This window comes from Sapajus apella, unplaced genomic scaffold, assembly GCF_009761245.1.
Source record: "Sapajus apella isolate SASKATOON/1434 unplaced genomic scaffold, GSC_monkey_1.0 scaffold87, whole genome shotgun sequence".
In the NCBI taxonomy this organism is placed as follows: domain Eukaryota; kingdom Metazoa; phylum Chordata; class Mammalia; order Primates; family Cebidae; genus Sapajus; species Sapajus apella.
This window is the reverse complement of record NW_022437027.1, coordinates 2,052,934-2,073,646: the sequence shown is the minus strand read 5'-3', so window position 1 is coordinate 2,073,646 and position 20,713 is coordinate 2,052,934. Positions and strand designations below refer to the sequence as shown.

The window sequence follows — 20,713 nt, the reverse complement described above, 5'->3', positions numbered from 1 at the left end:
AATAGAAAGAAGAGTCAGTGGATGATAAATGGAATCGAACAACTTTCGAGAAGTCTGTTCCCATGAGCACGTACCTGGTGTGCTTTGCTGTGCATCAATTTCACCCTGTAAAGAGAATATCAAATAGTGGAAAGCCTGTGAGTCTCATATTTTAAAAATTTCCACCTATGCATTTGTAATTAATTTTATACTTTTGTTGAGTAGTGTTTTTTTCCAACATTAGTCACCAGGGTCTGTGAACTTCATAATACAATAGAACAATATAGAAAAATGTAGGCTGAAAGGACACAGGTGAAAAATAAACCAGCACGACAGACATAGATATTTATGGCCTTTAATTATTTCAAGATGAAAATTTGCTATAAGTCAAAAGCTACCTCCTAAGTATGCCAGCACCAATATATCAAAATGTTTGGAAATGCTCAATGTAATCAAATGGTTGAGTATGTGTGTACCTCTCCCAGATACAGACTAGAGAAGAAGGAGGAAACCTGAGGCAAAAGAACATCCTTCGAGTGACTAGGCACTGAGAAGTTCGCGGCCCCATTCCTATATGTAACCATATATATAGAAATGGGGCCATATATAGTTTTTTTTCCAACAACATTAGTCACCAGGGTCTGTGAACTTGATAATACAATAGAACAATAGAGAAAAATGGAGTAAGGGGAAAGTGGCCCAAAGTATCCAAAAGCATTTTTTAAAAGTATAATAAAATATAGTTACGCTTTTTAAAATATCAAGACTCCTAGTTTAATCACTTTCTTCCCTCCGTCCTTCCTTTCTTTCTTCCTTTCTTTCTTTCTTTTTTGGACATGGAGTCTCGCTCTGTCACCCAGGCTGGAGTGCAGTGGTGCGACCTCAGCTTACTGCAACCTCCACCTCCTGGGTTCAAGCGATTCTCTTGCCTCAGCCTCCTGAGTAGCTGGGAGTATGGGTGCCTGCCACCATGCCTGGCTAACTTTTGCATTTTTAGTAGAGATGGGGTTTCACCATATTGGTCAACCTGGTTTCGAACTCCTGACCTTAGGTGATCCACCGGCCTTGACCTCCCAAATTGCTGGGATTACAGATGTGAACCACTGCACCTGGTCCAATCATTTTCTTTAGAAGAACCACATACTTTTACCTAATTATTATTTTTTTTATTTTGAAGGCCTCTATTTCGCTTATGTTCTGAACATTTGTTTAGACTGTCTATTAAGCAAGTTAATCCACTTCTGAGCCATATATTTTATATATAAAAAGCCTCATCATCTTTACAACATAATTTTATAAGGAGGAAATCATCACCCTCATTTTAGAGATGAGAAAAATTGAAGTTTAATTGAACCTAATTGAATTTAGGTTATTTGTTCAGGATCACTCAGGGGCAAGTAGCAGAGACTTAAATTCCAAACTCCTTCCAAATATTGTATCTTGCTTAGCCTTCTGAAGTGTGATATCCTGAAAATATCTTTATCTCTGCATCAGTCATTGGAGGAGAGGGGATGAGTTCCTCTATCTCCCGTGAAATGAACTCCCAGGAAAATCTGCCTTTGCTTTGGTGTAGTAGGAACCGATATTTAGTTGTTTTCAACCTGGGTTGCCAGCATGCTGCCTATACTGTATAATTGTAGCGAGTAGGGGATGTCCACAGACTTTTACAAAGGGCTGCATATCATGATGACTCATCCATAGTGTAACTTTCCCTGGCCACATATGTTGTCGTGATGCAAACTTCAGTCATGGCGAAGGGAACTACCAGTGGCTGATAGATAGTATTTGGTATGAAAAGGAAATGGCATCCGAAAGAGGAAGTTGTTTTTTCTGGATTGCTCTGAGTGCAGTTGATGGCATTCCTCTTGCTAATATAGAGGTGAGAACATTAGTCCAGCTTGTTTTTTTAATTCAGTCTCATAGCAAACATACAATTTTCATCTGAAGGTGCTTTCTTCATCATTGACAATTCAATTGCATGGCTGTCTTTCATCATGTGCACGTGTTTTCCACACCAATTCTTAAAAATTATTATTACATTCTGGGAAAGTTTTTCTATTTGAGGTAGAAATACCAAGAGAAAACAGAAAGGCTAAGCAATTCTACTAAAGATGACAGAGTCTCATAGGCAAGAACAATGCAGTTAACCAATCAGCAGAGGACATAGTACTTGGAGTTATTTTCTGATAGTGACAGTGAGCTTGAATTTCCAATATGACTCTATCACCTGGTCCTCTGACCAAGGACGCATACTTGTAATGTTATATTTTACTAGGTAGGTGAATCATTAGAGTCCGTGCCAGTTAGTTAGCTGGGTTCTTAGGATGGATTTTATATAAAGGATTTGAAGTGACCTAATGAAAAAATACAGTTTTGCAAAAGAGCCCAAAATGTCCTGTAGGTGTTAATTATTTCTTAAATGGTTCTTCTATGAAGACTGAGAGCATAACATTCTGTCTTAAATAAGTGATGTGTTCCATCATTTTGGAAGGAAACAAATATAATGTTTTAATATATGACTTTTCGATCATCTATTTTATGAGATCAACAGAAGCCAAACTACCTTTTGAAACTTTTCAGAGGCTCTGAGGCAGAAAAATTCCAAGAAAATGAGATGTGCCACTTTCCCCTGACTCCAACCCTTCCACAGAAGATAGGCAGCCAGAGTTTCCCCTCCTGAAAAAACTGTGGGGCCATTTCCTTTAAAAGTTGAGCAGAACCTTATGGGAGAAAGTTAAGGCATCTAGTGTGAATGCTAATGCTCCACAGTGAGTTCCTCCCCTGGCATTTGGGAGGTTCCCCTCCTGGCTCCCTACCCACTCACTGTAAGTTGAAATCTAATTGTTGACACCCCGCAAGTATAAACTGCTCCTGCTATGATTTCCCACTCCAGAGAGTTACAGAAAATCAACCTACTTAAATCTATCGAAATGTAACATCAGAAGAAACTCACACCAGCCTCAGAGTCCTACATCCTTAGACCTGAACAGATAAGTTAAGACAACCAGGTATATGAGGAAAATAAGTAATATAAAAGAAAAAATGCAAGACAAATAGAAACACAGTGGGAGTAAACAGTGATAATTGGAGAAACAAAAGAGAATTCCAAAAAAGTCATAACAAAATAAACATTCACACACACAGCCTTTAATTAATACATTCAAAGATTCAAGAATATGATCATCATAAAAGAAAGCCCAAAAAGGGATGAGAAAACAATCAGAAATAGTAGTCAGAGTTTTATAACATGATTTTCAAAGCATGGCTTGGGTCTCATCCCCGGGATCTGTTTCTGACTGATTCCTTCCAAAACTGGAGCTTAATATATTAATAGCTTCCTATCCTTATGTCTTGTTCCCATTTTTATATTTTAGCAATAATTTCTGCATATTAGAAGGATTAGTGGGGGTACATCAAAGTATCCCTTTACTGTACCACCTGGGCCCAAAGTCCTTTTATTACTTTTTAAGTAAAAAACAAAAATAAAAAATGAAGTCATGTAGTTGCTATGTACATCATTATTAGGTGACTATTCTTATCCTCTCTGCTTTTGACAGTATTATTCTGGTACATTAACCACCTGCTATTCATAATCAGATTACATTATGCAATCTAAGCCCTGATTAAATTGGCTTGGGTATATTTGCCGCTCTGAAAGTAGGTCTTTTATATCAATAAACACAGAATCAATGCCTACATTCTTAATTGTTTAGTTGGAGAGAGTATAGCAGTCTTTAGTAGTTGAATCATTCATTATGTTTAAAATATCCTTGTTGCTCATGAAAAAATTAAATTGGTTTTGAAGGTAGCTCAGAAGACTTTTCACTCTTCATATTTTCTTTTTAATTAATTGCATTGCGTTTTGAACCAATCCTAAACAGAGTAACATGAAGAGTTACTTAGAATAGTTTAGCAATAATTAAGGCCAGCCACTGATGGAAGGATTTTTTTACAACTCTGCAAGAAATCTACTCCTGAGGCCTTCTTCAGGTTTAAGTTGATTGATTAGGGTTTTTTTCTTTTTTCATTTTTTTTATTTTTAAAGATGGGGTTTCACCATGTTGGCCAGGTTGGTCTTGAACTCCTAACCTCAAGTGATCAGCCCGCCTCGGCCTCCAAAAGTGCTGGAATTACAGGCATGAGCCACTGCGCCCAGCCAGCATTTTAAAGTAAATGAAATCACTGAATTTCACCACAGAAAAACAAACAAGTGAACACACCCTGAACTGTGCCTAGTACAGAGAGATTATATGACTTTTTGGTTATGTGAATAAATGATTGAGTTATTGTTTTTTAAAAAATGTAATCCTATTGTTCTTTTAGGAGTCATCAGACAGTAAACAATATCCCCAATAAGCATGTCATGAATGTCCCCGTTAGAATATATTGCAATTCATTTTCAAATCAAGAACAATGTATTATAAATATATTTTTTAGTTTTAAAAATTATAAGTTTAATTCATGTACATTATTGAAAATCTGTAAGAAAAACACAAAGTAAGGAAAAGGAAAATCACCCACAGTAGTATATATAAAATTATTTGAAGTTATTAGATTTGTGATGCCTTCTGCAGTGCATTTGACCTACAGAATTCTTTGCCAGAATGCTTTAGCTTTTCATGAGTCTTTAAGGAATCAAATTCAGGACAAGTTAAATGGTAATTGTGGCCGGGCACAGTGGCTCACGCCTGTAATCCCAGCACTTTGGGAGGCTGAGGCGCGCGGATCACTCGAGGTCAGGAGTTTGAAATCAGCCTGGCCAAAATGCCGAAACCCTGTCTCTTCAAAAAATACAAAAATCATCCAGGTGTGATGGCACATGCCTGTTATCCGAGCTACTCGGGAGGCTGAGGCAGGAGAATCACTTGAACCCAGGAGCCAGAGTTGCAGTGGGCAGAGATGGCGACACTGCACTTCAGGCTGGGTAATAGAGCAAGACTCGGTCTCAAAAATAAAAAAATAAAATAAATAAAATAAAATAAAATAAAATATAAAATAAAATAAAATAAAATAAAAAATAAAATAAAGTCATTGGTGATTCTGTTCCTGAGAAACAAAATCTTAGAAGGCCTTGAATTTCTTTGGAGGCATTTGGCCTCTGTATTTTATAAAGAAGTATGTGCAAAAAGAAGAAATTACCTTGTTGGAGATTATTTCAACTCCAGTCAAATTTTCCTTGGCTTTCCTGAACAGAAGAGGAAGTTGGGAAGAATTATTCACTAAGAGAATGCTGGTGTAAGATCTTATCTATTTAATTAGGTTTATACTATGACCATATTAATTCTAATAACTCAGTAGAAGGGATTACGTTGTAATTTCTTCTAAAAAATCTTACAGGATGATTGCTAAATAATTGCATCTAGGATTGTATCTGTGAATGGGTTCTTCCTACTATCTGTGTCGTCTTACTTGCTTCTTAGTCCATTGTTTGCCTGGATTAGAAAGATTGGCTGAGGGCAGAGAGTATGTATGTATATGTGCCATGGATTTTTAAACACAGACTCTCTTTTTTTTTTTTTTTTTTTTTAACACAGACTATAACAGTTTTAGGTTTTGTGCTATGGACTTTGATTTATGTATTTCTCTTCAGAAATAGTCTTATTAAGTTTCATTGCTTTAATGTTCAGATATATTTTTAAAGTTCTTATTTTGAAATAATTTTAGATTTACAGAGAGTTGCAAAGACACAACAGAGTCTCCATGTAATCTTCCCTTAATGTTAATATCAAACATTTATTAAATATTCGTCAAATCGAAGAAATCAATATAATACAATACTATTAACTAAACAACAGCCTTTACTTGGATTTCACCAATTTTTTCACTAATGTGCTTTTTCTGCTCCAAAATCCAATAGATGATATGTCTACATTATACTTAGCAATTTATCTCCTTAATTCACTGTAATATATGACATTTCTCAATTTTTTTTTCTTTTTATGATTCCGACATTTTTTAAGAGTACTACTGTTCAGGTATTGCGTAGACTGTTTCTCAATTTGGATTTGTGTGGTGTTTCCTCAAGATTAGACTGAGGCTTTGGATTTTGGAGAATACCACAGAAGTGAAGGGTCCTTTTCATCACATCCTATATGGGGTACATGACATCATCATGACTTATTCCTGGTGATGATAACCTTGATCACTTGGTTGAGATGGTATCTTCTAGGTTTCTCTGCTGCAGTTTACTAGTTTTCTTTTCCATATTCCATTTGTTAGAAGCAATCGGTAAATGCAGTCCACACCCAAGGGGAAGAGAGTTAAGCTCCACTTCCTGGCAGGGGAGGGGGATAACAAAGAATTTATGGATATACATTATGACCACTACAATGATTAATAAATATTTAGAGAGCGATAATTAAAGGCTATGTAAATTTCCTGTTTCTTCTTCAGGGTTTGACCACTTATTGTAGCATTCCCCAGTGGACGTCCACAACAATTATTATTGTGGTGTTCTAAAGGTGATTTTTCTGTTTTCCTCAGAATTATTTTTGACATATGGTCATTTCATTATTTTAAAAAGTTATTTTGGGGTGGAATCATGAATGAGATTAGTGCTCAAAAATAAGCAGAGACATCACTGGCTCTCCCCACCCTCAAAAATTTTTAAAAAATAAAAAAAGTTATTTTGGCTGTGGCTTTGCTAAGTTTTCAGAATGAATTTGATTTCTAGAACATTTTAATTAGTTAAAAAAATTAATTTATTTACTGGAAAGTTTACTTTAAATTGAAGATTATTAATCATCCTTGAAGGAATCTGATTAATTTAGTAAACCATGGAGGATTGCTAATGATTCTTATTTTTTTATTTAAATTTACAAAAATATAAACAAAATAAAAATAATGTAAAATTTTATGAGGTAAATTAGATTTTTTAAATGTTCATTTTTTATTTCTTAAAAATTATACTGCAGTAATAATGAGCAAGCATCAGACAACTTAAATTTTAATTTAAATGGAAAGTAAGCTGCCAATGAATGCTTGTATTACCTAACGGCCATGCTGGGTTTCTTCTCAAACAGAGCTTCATAGCAGCTGGGTTCTGAACTCAAAGAGTTCTGAACATGTTTTGAACCAGCATAGCCGCAGCAGATAAAAAGTGTTTTGGCACCTAAACTTCAAGCCAAGGTTTTGCCTGTTCATACTAATTTATCTACAAGGAAGGAGCAAACTAAAATTTAGAAAGAATATATGGCCTGGCGTGGTGGCTCATGCCTGTAATCCCAGCACTTTGGGAGGCCGAGGTGGGTGGATCACGAGGTCAAGAGATCGAGACCATCCTGGTCAACATGGTGAAACCCCGTCTCTGCTAAAAATACAAAAAAAAAAAAAAAAAAAAAATTAGCTGGGCGTGGTGGCATGTGTCTGTAATCCCAGCTACTCAGGAGGCTGAGGCAGGAGAATTGCCTGAACCCAGGAGGCGGAGGTTTCGGTCAGCCGAGATCGCGCCATTGCACTCCAGCCTGGGTAACAAGAGTGAAACTCCGTCTCAAAAAAAAAAGAATATATCACATTGCTAAGGCAAAGCTTAAAAAGAAAAAAAACTGATGTATCACTATTTCTTTCTACTAAGTACCCTCCTCTGCTAACTTTCCACCTATTGCTAGAAGGATATTTAGAAGAACATAAACTTTATAAAGTTTAACACATTTATGGCATGTTCAGTAATACCAGCCATGTACCTTAAATACACATTTATAGATTTAAAAACGATATGGATTTATTTTCTCTGTCTCATCCTGGCTACCTCAGTATTGATAATGAAAAAGTTCCTTCAAACTGATTATTTTATGTCTTTATTAAGCACCTACTCTGTGCACAGGAGGATGCTAAACCCTGAAGGGAGTGAAATATGCTGATATCTTTACTTCAATTGAGATGTGCAACAGACACCACTGCCTGGTGCCACCCAAGTGTGTTTTCAGGTCTTTCTTGGTGTTACTAGCCCTGAGTGCCAAGGATCTCACCTTGTGTTTTGGGGATCCTTTAAGAGTCCTCGTTATTTAAAATGGTGTGGCTCTTTGGAGCAGCTCAGATGAGACCTTGCAAAACCTCAAGAGATAAATGATGCAACTTCTTCAGGATGATCAACTATGAGAAGTCAGGCTACTGTCAATAAGTAAAGTGACCATTTACATTCCAAGGACATTCCTGGGCAAACCTGAATGTGTGGTCACCTCTATCAATAGACAAGGACAGTAAGGATGTGGCCCCAGGGCACGGCTGACCTGAAGCACTTCCAGGTGGAACCTGTAGGCCCCTGCCTGGCTTCTGACCCAGTTGAGGGGGGCAATGGTAACAGGCAGTCTGTTTAAGCTGATTCTTTTCTGTTCACATGGTCTTTTTAAGTTCCGTGCCCTCATCTCAGCGCCCTCATGCTCTTTCAGGATCTGTTTAAGGTCTTGTCCCTTCAACCTTCCTTCCTCCCTGGCCCAGGTAAATCTAGTTTTTTGAGACAGAGAAGCCTGGACATCTCTGTATTCTCTTTTCAATCTATTATTACAGTGAAAAACCCTGTAGTTTGCTTTTTTCCTGGCCTTCTGTTTTTATTGCTAAAAGCCTTTTGAAACCAGGCTCTTGTAATCCAAAAAGTTTGGGCTTTTACATTTGTTGTGTGGGCATCAAAAGCCTGTTTTGAAAGTCAAAACTGTAACGTTTATTTTTTTCCCCCTGCATTTTCCTAATGTTCCTAATGGCAATGTGGACACCACAGCGTGAGTATCAATCACATATAAGGAAGTATGCACAAAGAAAATTACCGAGGTTAATAATTCAGCGCATTATCTCGAATGAGACTAATGCTTTTGATGGGACACATAGAACTATTACATGTTATACATTGCTTATGTGTTATCTTACTTAATCCTTACAATAACCCTATGACATAAGTGCTGTTGTTATCTCTATATTGCAGCTAGGGGAGTTCAGGATTCAGTCTTACAACTAGAGAAAATAGGCAGCATGACATAGTGAAAACAAACTTTGTCCTGAATTCCAGCGTCAGTTCTGCCTTAGACTTCATTTTTCTCATGTATACAATGAGGAAGTTTATTTTAAATTACCTTCAAACTCTAAAATTATAAATAGAGGTCTACAATCCTTATCTCAAACCCTCATGGCCAGTTGTATGTTGGAATTCAGAAATTTTCAGATTTGTGAAAGGTAATGTAGTTTGAATACTATGTGTTATTAACTACAGCAGGATTTGGGGCAGCGCCTTATAATCAGTGAGACAGAATCAGTGATAACAGTAATTTTTTATAGTGAGAAAAATTGAAAACCTCTTAACAGTTCAGGTCATACGATACTGCTAAATTAGCTTGCTTAAACCTATAAAAAGCTTTTGCTTTTTAGAACTCATTGGATTTTATTATTGTGGATAAGTGGTTGTGGAAACCGGACCAGTGAAAGGATTGGGGTAATCATCAGTGATGCAGAATACTTTTTCTCTATCATTATTAATAATTCTGGATTCATAGAATTGATGTGTGGAGTAAAAGAGACGCTGCATGGAAAGTGTTTATCACTTGAAAAAATTTAAGTTCTTAATAATAAGGCTAGAAAGTAATCATAATATTCCTATGGCTGAGCTTTGTACTTGGGTTTGGCTGCAGGGGCATAAATAATCATTGAAGATAAAGATGGTGCACAGCCCCATTAACTTGTTCAAGGAAGGTTGATCTAGTGCATTTAGTCATGATTGTCAAGCAAAGTCAAGTCTAGCAAAGGGACATACAAAGGAAGTAATAGGAATCAACGGGGAATCAATTCTCATGGACTTAAGTTCTAGCTCTCAAATTGTTCAAGACGCTGGAATGAAAGGGGATAACATTAAGAACTCCAAGAGCCTACATCACAGTAGGCTCCAATTGGATAAGGGAAAGCAACAACAATGATAAAGCAGATGTGTCACACCTCCCAAAAGAATAATCAGCTGAATACAGCCTGTAGAAAGCCCAAATTTTTCCACTGACATTAGCTCCATAGATTCAATGCTTTGAAAGGTGACTAATGGTATCCAACACTGATATACCAGGTAATTTAATTTGCCTAGGGAAGTTACTGTCTTCAAAATGTAAATATATGCATAAAAGTTGGGTTCTTGAAGCCTTAACAATTTCATATTTATGTTTATATATAATGTTTACATATAAAGTGATAAAGTTGACATACAAACCTTATATTTAACCTTTAATAGGGTCCTTAAATTTAAAAAGGCATATATGACTCTTTTAAAAGATAAAGAGGAAAGAAAATACATGTATGCATCCCTCCTCACTCCATGTTATTTCAGTATGGCTAGTCACACACTTAAAAGATCATCTCAGTAGGCCGGGCGCCGTGGCTCATGTCTGTAATCCCAGCACTTTGGGAGGCTGAGGTGGGCGGATCACAAGGTCAAGAGATCGAGACCATCCTGGCCAACATGGTGAAACCCCATCTCTACTAAAAAAACAAAAAAATTAGCCAGGCGTGGTGGCATGTGCCTGTGGTCCCAGCTACTGGGGAGGCTGAGGCGGAAGAATCACTTAAACCTAAAAGGTGGAGGTTGCAGTGAGCCAAGACTGTGCCACTGCACTCCAGCCTGGTGACAGAGCAAGACTCTGTCTCAAAAAAAAAAAACAAAAGAAATCATCTCAGTAAAGCAAGCACATACACTAGAAAAATGGCAATTATTAAATAATGATGACAAGTCAGGGGTAATTTACTGAACATTATCATGGACAGAAGTGCTGAGGGTTAGCAGATGCCAGAGGAGAGTCACCCACCTCTGCCAAAGCCCAAAGGAAAAGGAGATGCAGATGGAGAGTACATTAAGGTGAGGTCAGAGAGCAGAGAAGCGTGGTGAGGATGAGTGAAGGCATCAGCACGCAGAAGATTGCTTTTTAAAGTCACCAAATCCAAGCATCACAGACGTTCTGTTGTTACACGGATTACAGCAACCATGTTGGAACTTTAAATGACAGAAAATGTTGGGATGTTGCTAGAATCTTTAATATAAAAATGTTTGTGATATATGGTAGTTAAGACACAGTTATGCTTTGGCTAATTATGTTACAAAATTAATGGGCTGTAGCTATATATTCTCTGATTGTTTGGCTCTGTTGATGAAAGTAGCAGTCATAGAGTAAAATGTATGACCTGATTTTTTTTAAGGTAACTTTATGTTTATGTAAAATATTTCTTTTTTTTTTAAACTATTATTTTAGGTTCAGGGGTATATGTGTGTTTGCTTTATAGCAAATTGCATTTCATGGGGGTTTGATGTACAGATTATTTCATCTCTCAGGTAATAAGCTTAGCGCTTGATTGATAGTTTTTCCATTCTTACCCTCTTCCCTCTCTTTACCCTCAAGTAAGCCCTGATGTCTATTGCTTCCCTCTTTGCATCCATAAGTACTCAATGTTTAGGTCCCACTTATCAGTGAGAAGATTTGGTGTTTGGTTCTCTGTTGCTATGCTAGTTCTCTTAGGATAAAAGCCTCCAGCTTTATCCATGCTGCTGCAAAGGACATGATCTAATGTTTTATGGCTGTGATGTATTCCATGATGTATTTATACCACATGTTATTTATCCGGTCTAGTGTTGATGAGCATTTAGGTTGATTCCATCCATGTCTTTGCTACTATGAATAGTGCTGTGATGAACACATGGAGGGATGTGTCTTTATGGCAGAACAATTCATATTCTTTTGATTATATATCCTGTAATGAGACGGTTGAACCGATTGATAATTCTGCTTTAGTTTTTTGAGAAATCGCCAAACTGCTTTCCACAATGGCTGAACTATTTGCATTCCCACCAACAGTGTATAAGTGTTCCCTTTTCTCTACAAGCTTGCCAGCATGTTATTTTTGACCTTTTAATAATAGCCATTCTGACTGAGTGAGATAGTATCTCATTGTAGTTTTCATTTGCAGTTCTTTAATGATTAGTGATATTGAGCTTTTTTTCATATGCTTGTGGGCCATATATGAAAAGTGTCTGTTCATGTTCTTTGTCCATTTTTTAATAGGGTTGTGTGGTTTTGCTTGCTGATTTAAATTCTTTATAGATTCTGGATATTTTACCTTAGCTGAATGCATAGTTTGCAAATATTTTCTCTCATTCTGTAGGTTGTCTGTTTACTCTGTTGGTAGTTCCTTTTGCTGTGCAGAAGTTCTTTAGTTTAAGTCCATTTGTCCACTTACGGTTTTGTTGCAGTTTCTCTTGGCATCTTTGTCATGAAATCTTTGCTAGATCCTACGTCTAGAATGGTATTTCCTAGGGTATCTTCCAGGGTTTCTTCAGTTTTAGGTTTTACACTTAAGTCTTGAATCTGCCTTGAGTTGACTTTGTATATGGTGTGAGGAAGGGGTCCAGTTTCAATCTTCTGCATATGGCCAGTCAGTTATCCCAGCATCATTGAACTACACTACATGTAGTCTTGTAGCATAGTTTAAAGTCAGGTAACATGATTCCTCTGATCTTTGCGTAAGATCACATTGGCTATTTTATTTTTGGAGCCGTATGAATTTGAGAATAGTTTCTTTCTAATTCTGTCAAGAATATCACTGATTGTTTGATAGGAACAGCACTGAATCTGTAAATTGCTTTGGGCAGTATGGCCATTTTAACAATATTAATTCTTCTTATCCATGATGTTTTCTTTATTTTCGTTTGACCGAGTTAGTTTGGGGAGCCAGTTTTTGAGCTCTGAGATTCTTTCTTCAGCTTGGCCTATTCTGCTGTTAATAATTGTGATTGCATATTGAAATTCTTGTAGTGTGTTTTTCAGCTCTGTCTGGTCACTTTGGTTATATTCTTTTAATTGTCATTCTGTCTTTCAGTTCCTGTATTGTTTTATTGTAAACCTTAGAGTCCTTGGATTGGGATTCAAGTTTCTCCTGAATCTCAATGATCTTCCTTCCTATCCATATTCTGAGTTCTGTTGCTGTCATTTCAGTAATTTCGGCCTGGTTGAGAACCCTTGCTGTGGAACTAGTGTGGTTATTTGGAAGAAAGAAGCCAGCCTGGCTTTCTGAGTGGCCAGAGATCCTGCACTAGTTCTTTCTCATCTGTGTGGGCTGATGTTCCCTCAACTGTGCTGTAATTTGAGTACAGTCAGTTGACTTCTTTCCTGGATGTTTGCAGAGGACCAAGTGTTTGTCCTGGGTCATTAATTGTGGCCGAATGCATGTCCCTGGGTTCACAGGTGGGTTATATTAGCAAAGTATTTTTGGTGTTGAAGATTTGGGCTTCAACAGTACATGGTGCTTAAGCGTAATGGCCAGTAGCTAGGCTCTTGCTCAGCCACATGGCTCCTCTGTATTCCCTCCTGATTGCCGCTGTGCTCCCTCTCAGTGTTCAGAAATGGTGCGCTCCTCTCTCACTTGAGTGCTGGCTGCAGATCTCAGCCTGGCACTCCTGGGCTGCTGACCATAGCCTTGGAGCAAGCTCAGGCTTTATGTTCCTTCTGCAGCTTGGAGGCAGTAGGAAGGGACCTTGGCAGTGGCTGTGGCAGGGCGCTGTTCACTGGTCTCTTGGAACTCCACCCCAGAGAAATGCAGAGCCACTACCAATCCGTGCAATCGGCCCAGGGTCTGGTGGTTGTATTGTGAACCCAAGCCAAAAACCTGCGTGGTGATGAGCAGGAGTAGCAGGAGCTGTGGTGGGGACAAACTGGCTACTTCTCCTTAGGGTGGCTGCAGCCTGCTAGAGGTATGGTTAAAGCACTCAGAGTCTTTGCTGCTTCCCTAGTCGAAGGGCAGCAAGGGCAGTGCCATTGCGGCAGCCGTGGCAGAGCAGCTTTCGATTGCCTCCACCTTAGAGAAATGCAGAGCTGCCGCTACTGGGAATGTTCAGCCAGGGGATGGGGCCACCACACTGCTGGCCTGAGCTGGGGTCCCTGCTTGGTGAAGAGCTGGCCCTGATTCTGAAGGGTCATAGATCACGGGTGATCTGCAGACTGACCAGGCTGCAAAGACAGAGTATATTTCTATGGACCTGACTTTCTCAGAAGCAAAAGAGGAAGGAACTGCTTTTATTTCCTTAAACACATTGCCTTCTACTGTCACCAACAGAAATACAGAGAAAGAAAAAGGAATTACATGGTCTCAGAAGCATACTGCTTAAAGGGAGTTTATTTACCAACATGAGAAATGAGAAAATATTAGGAGAAACGGCACATTGAGTCTTTCTCCTTCCCGTTGCGCCACCTACGGTGGGAGACCTCAACAAGATCTTTCTTCTTTTTTCACAATTCTCTTTCTCTCCCGAAATATTATGTGCAGCACCAAAGCACTGAGTGTGTAGACAACAGTGGAGTGGGTCAAGAGGACTGCGCTTCCTGAAGTTTTTAATGGTAGAGAACAGAAGTGCTAGAAAATCTGGGAGTTTTGACACACTAATTAGTTCTCAGAGGAAACATTCTGAGACTCTCAGCTTATGACATGGCAATCCTGTATGAACGTGGTGACTTTTATTTTAGATGGTCAATTCCCTTTACTCTGTTCAATGGCCAAAAACTGAAGCCTTAGTTTCACTCAACTTCTTGGAAGATGCCTGTCATTGTTCACAAAGAGGACAGGAGGGTAATCCCAACAGTTTCACTTTTCGATTGCTTAACAGCTGTTAGAGTAAATGTATCATCACTTCTAAGAAAAAAAATTTCTAAGAATATTGAGATAATTGAGTGAGCCGTGCTGTCTTCGGAGGTGAAGATGAACACATCTTTAGTTACGCAAATAAGGCAAGAATGTCAATTACCCAATGGCTGTGAGAACAGTCAGCCAGCACTGGTAATTTAAGGGATGCCCTTTCAGAATGTGTTCTTTACATTAGTGAATCATTCCAGTGTTCTTTGCTTCTAGGAAAAGGTGGTTCAGGCTGTGTGCCTAAATGATCAATGCATTAGGAATGATAAAGAGTGTAGGCAATATTCCTTTTTTTCTTGTTTAAATCCTGAGTCAGCTGTTCTAATTAGGCAAATGGTCTTGAACTTACTGTATGACTACATCTTTTCCTTTCCTTGAGGGTTTTGAATCAGGTCGTAGGTTTAGCAGGTATATTTTACTTGAATTTCTCACAAACTTTGAGCAGACACTAGTTGTCTGAGGCACTGCTTCCTCTTTCACATATTGTGAAATGCCTAAACACCTGTGATATTCCTGTCCAGAGACCACATCTACTTTCACGACACTATGTTGAAGAGGATTCTTGAAAAATTATTATAAAATCAGACATGCTTAGAATTGTACTGTACTTGGTTTGATTTATAAAGTATGTCATAAGGACACAAAGTAGTGATTTAGAGAATTGATGTAGGCTACCAAGATGAATTCCTCTCAGGAAAAGTTTGCATTATATTTTAGGCTCTGGAGTGAAATAGTTGAAATATCAGAAGGGTTATTTTGAAATAACTGGATAAAATAGCACAAGTGGAAAACATGCATTCAGGGACTCTTTAGATGAGAGAAACCCCAGGAATTCAATTCCTCAAGGACAAATTACACACACACAGAGAGAGAGAGAGAGAGAGAGAGAGAGAAATTGATAGGTGAGTATATGGATGGATGAATGGATAAATTCATGGATTTTAAGAAGAAAATATATGTTCTGAGTAGAAAAAATTAATAACAGTTTTCAAATGTCTGAAACACTGTGCCAACCATTGTGTCTTACATTATTTCTAATTGTTAAAATCACTCAGTGAGTTGTGAAGTTTTATTAACATTTTACATAAAATTCCTCCAGAGTCTTAGAGATGTGAAGTGATTTACGTGAGACAGCACAGCTTGTGTGAGGCAGAATTTAAATTCAAATTAGACATATCTGGCTCCAAAGCCCAGTTTCTTTCAAGTATGTCATGCATCACGGTGTTGGTATTTTGTTGAATGAAGAATAATTTTCGCTGAATTTTTTGTGTTTTGTTTAATAGCTCACAATTTATGTCCAGCCAGAGCAGAAGCACACAGCCGAATATGCTGCAAACATAACTAAAAGTGTGTTTGATTATTTTGAAGAATACTTTGGTATGAATTATTCTCTTCCTAAATTAGGTGAGAATCATTTTAAAAATTGTCTTATTTTTAATATCGCCTTTGTTTTCATCTAAGTTAATTTGCTTCTTCTAATTATGTCATCATTAGTTAACAGTCATCCTTAAGTCCTTTTATTTTATGCCAGAATATCTTGGGCTCAAGTAGGTCACCTGCCTCAGCCTCCAAAACTGCTAGGATTACAGGCATGAGCAACCATGCGTACTGCCTGGCCCGTACTCTGTTCTTATCTGATAAATATATAGTCTTGTTTTTCCAACTAAAGATGAAAGTATGTGCACAAAATTGCAGAGCTTGGTAGTGATAGAGCCACAAATAGCAACCTAGATCAGTTGATTTCAAAATCAGTATCCATCCCAGTACTTGCTCTGCCTCCCTATCAACAATGAGTTAAAAAAATAAAAGGGATAGATGATATTTTAAGAGTCCCATGTGCTTTGAGTCTTTCCATTGTTGTACAAGGCAAATTCTAGATTCCCTAGCAGTTTAATGAAATACTGGTGCTCTTTTCAGCAATAATATTTTTCTAATACAGAGGGAGACATGCATTATTTTTAAAGTAAAAGTGGGGCTACAACCAAAATGATGTGCATATGACATTTCTATCAACAGTAGAAATGCTTTATTAAGCTCAAGAGCTACTAGCAATGACTTTAAATATAACACCCATATAGATGTTTGTAGGGATGAAATGAAGGCAGTAAGAAAACAAATTAACCAACAGTTGGCCTTCCTGTTTCTGTTTCTGCCTTTAATAAATTATCAATGCAAACAAGGGGAATGCCAAATTCTTTGCGTGGGAATGGCTATGGCTCTGAGCAAGCTTGTAGATGCTGCCTATCTCTTCAATGGACAAGTTCCTTTTTTTGAGTGCTTAACAAATGTTAGTGAAGGAGCTAGAAAAAGAAACAAGTTTTCATCAGAATCAGAATATTGGGCCAGATGTGGTGGCTCATGCCTGTAATCCCAACATTTTGGGAGGCCCAGGTGGGCAGATCACCTGATCCCAGAGGCTTGAGACCAGGCAACATGACGAAACACTGTCACTACAAAAAATAAAAAAATTAACCAGGTGTTTTTGCACAAACCTGTAATCTCAGCCACTCAGGAGGCTGAGGTGGGAGAATCGCTTGACCCCAGAAGGCTGAGGTTGCAGTGTGCCATGATTGTGTCACTGCAGTCTGAGTGGCAGAAGGAGACCTTATCTCAATTTTTAAAAAATCAGAATAATATTTAATGAAATATTATGCACATCAATTTAAAGATCTTTTGACTTTTATCTCAGTTGTAACACCCAGCATAACCTGAGAAGTGGGAATCTCACAAATTTATTACTGTCTTCTCCTCTCTTTGTTTCTCCTTCTCCCCAAATCGTTTATCCTGTTTTATGTGCATTTTCAATCTCTCAGAATTAATTATATCTTAGACTCCTTAGAAGTGACTTCTGTATTTATTAGACTCCAAAGAGTTAAATGTACAAGAGTTCATTATAATGCCAATACTGACCAAAAAAATGAGATTGCAAAAAATTCCTTTTGTTCAAGGATTAAGTGCAGTCTGCACTCCACCACATTATGAAAAATATTGATCCTTGGGGGAGATACTTCTCTACCTTTTAAATGACAGTCTTGTGATAAAATAACCAAATGTAAAAATGAAGATAGCATGAAGAGGAAACTACTAGTTCAATCTTGACCTCTATTTAAGACACATCCTCTTCATTCTTTTATAAAAAGCATTAAGAATATTTATTTTAACAAAAAAGAAAGGGCCCTCTCTTATACATTAAGTAAAAAATCAATTTATTTTCATTTCTGTGCCTCATTGAAATTATACATAATAATAAAGAAATTACATTCCGCTTACAGTTCATTAACTGGGGAAACTGTATTCTGGCCACTAATCAACTGAGCATTTTCTGTCTTGGGATTTAACATACACCTGATCAACACTGCCTCCTTCTGTCAGATATTATGTGTAAGATCACAGAAACTCCTATCCAACATTTTAAAACTGGAAGGGAATTTAGAGAGAATATAGTCAACTCCATGTTTCTCCAACTGATTTAAAGCATATAAGCGATGGTAAGCTATTAGATTGGTAAGGAATCAAGTTGACATTAATTTTTATAGAATTAGAGAAAAACAGAGTTTTATATTCTCGAATATTCTGTATCTTTGGATGGAAATCTGTACACTTAGAAGCTCGGAACCTCTAAATACTAATTTGAAAACTTCATTCTCTTTTTCCTCACAGCTTATCCCCTAAAACAGATATAGCTAATAAAAATGAAATACAGAAACAAAAGACATAAAATTATAGCAGCATTGCCATTAATGTTTTTCTTTAAAACCAAAACAAAGCTTTCATATCTGGAGCCAACAGGGAATGCTCCATGGAAATTTTGAGTGCATTAGAACAGAAATGTTTGCACATATGATTACAATTTTCTTTAAGAAATTATTTTTTTAAAAAAAATTCATCCAAATAACTTAATTTGGTAAGAAATGCTATGAACAAATGGAAAGAATGTATTTCTCATGAGACTCTTTCTTTTTCTACAGATAAAATTGCTATTCCAGATTTCGGCACTGGTGCTATGGAGAACTGGGGACTCATCACTTACAGAGAAACGAACCTGCTTTACGACCCTGAGGAATCAGCCTCATCAAACCAACAGAGGGTGGCCACTGTGGTTGCCCATGAACTTGTGCATCAGGTATTGGATCTTAGCACGGAATCAGCTTGTTTTTTCAAAGTGGCTTAAGACCACAGGAATAATTCAAATTATTTATGACTTAGCAAATAAAAAATAGCCAACTCAGAAAAACTTGCATGAAAATCTTTCTTAGTACTAATAAACATTTAGCCATAAAGAGATTTTGAAACACATTGTTTTGCCTTTAGGAAATACACACAAGAATAAATTTGTATATCCCCAGTAATAACTAAATAAGGGCAATAAATTAAGGACAATTTAATATTTAAGTAATCAGAATAAAGCAGGAAATAAATGTTAAGTACAATGCCTGCCACTTCTGTCACAGTGACAATATTGGCAAGGACAAATAAATGTTTTGACATTTTCTAGGCCTAGCTACCATAACCATAAGAATGTAATTATCTCTTTATTGCTTATAATTTCAGTGGTTTGGAAATATTGTGACCATGGACTGGTGGGAAGACTTGTGGTTAAATGAAGGATTTGCTTCATTCTTTGAGTTTCTGGGAGTAAACCATGCAGAAACAGACTGGCAAATGGTGAGCCCTTAACACATAAACTCCAAATCTCTTTTCCTCATGCAAAGCAGATGGAAGCCTGTGAATTATGATAATGGTCCTGAGTCAGGTGGCAAGTACAGTGGTGAACTGGGAATTCCACTGTGAGGACAGGGTGGAAACAACTGACTTCCACTGACTACACCTTGCTTAGAGCCTTTGCCCAGTCCCTAGAAGGGTAGCTGATCATCAAATTTGAGGATATCCTTGATAGAGTCACTCAAAAGCACATTATCAAGGCAGAAAAAAAAAAAAAAATAGGTGACATAGAAAATGTTAACTCTGTGTTCAAGAAAGTATCTATAGTACTAACCCTTTGAAAAAATGTCAGAGTCTCATTTGTGAATGACTACCTTATTTCAGAGAGATTGCAGAAATAGTGTGATGAAGAGATAACATAAACTTAGTAGTTAGATTCAAGTTCAAGTCCTAAACACATCATTTCTTAGATGCATGACAGGGAATATAATCTTGAACAAGTTACAACATATCTCTGAGTCCATTTTCCCCTCTGTGAAATAGAACGTTATTCTCTATCTTGTAAGCTTAAAAGCTCCCAAATGTGCATGTAATGCCTATTAACATGCAGTGTGTCCTTCAGATGCCTGGAATAGAAACTTTTATGAACCCTAAAAATTTTTTCCCAGGATATCTAGGTATATTTGTTATTTATATTTATATCATGGGACTATTCTTATCTGATTGCATATGTGAATGTGCAAATATGTAGATGTGTCTAATTACAAGAGGGTTTGTACTATGCAAAATACTGCCCTCTACTGGACAGAAGAAAAACGTTAAACACTTGAAGCCCTTAACAGTTTCCCTAGCCTACTTTACAAAGTGAAAAGGCTAATTTACAACAATTCTTTAAAAATTTTATCTACATCTGGGTTTCTTCCACTATGGAACTATTGACATTTTGGACTGGATAATTCTTTTTTGTGAGGGACTGTCCTGTGCATTATAGGATAGTTAGCATACCCAACTCCTATTAACTAAATGTCAGTAACCTGCAAGCCTCCGTTGTGACAAAAAATGTCTCCACATATTTCCAGATGTCCCGTGGGTAGCAAAATTCTCCTCCCGTTGAAAGACACTCATTTACATGGAAAATTGCTGATTTTATAATTTACTGAAAATAAGCTGTATAAATGGAAAATTATGTCATCCTTTATTTTCTCCCTTAAAGTAAACTGGAGCCCTTATATCAAACTGTTATAAGAAATTATAATATTTTAATATTGTCTAATATTCCAAGTTCAGTGTTTTAAAAGCAGTGGCTAAATTCCAGAAGAATTTGCTGTACACTTCTTAAATGAATGAAATTTAATCATATGGTTCAACACAACAATTAATTCATTCCTTCATCTATTAATTTATTCTTTTTTTTTTTTTTTTTTTTTTTTTTTTT

At 37.1% G+C, this 20,713-nt stretch overlaps 1 protein-coding gene across 1 annotated transcript in view; it reads left to right on the top strand.

Moving 5' to 3' along the window:
• Positions 1-20,713, top strand: part of ENPEP (glutamyl aminopeptidase) — a 90,384-nt gene that overhangs the window by 16,325 nt on the left and 53,346 nt on the right. Inside the window, exons 3-6 of the mRNA XM_032254748.1 lie at positions 6-137; positions 15,900-16,020; positions 18,585-18,739; positions 19,168-19,281. Coding sequence (XP_032110639.1) covers positions 6-137; positions 15,900-16,020; positions 18,585-18,739; positions 19,168-19,281 — 522 coding nt within the window. The remainder of the gene's footprint in view (positions 1-5; positions 138-15,899; positions 16,021-18,584; positions 18,740-19,167; positions 19,282-20,713) is intronic.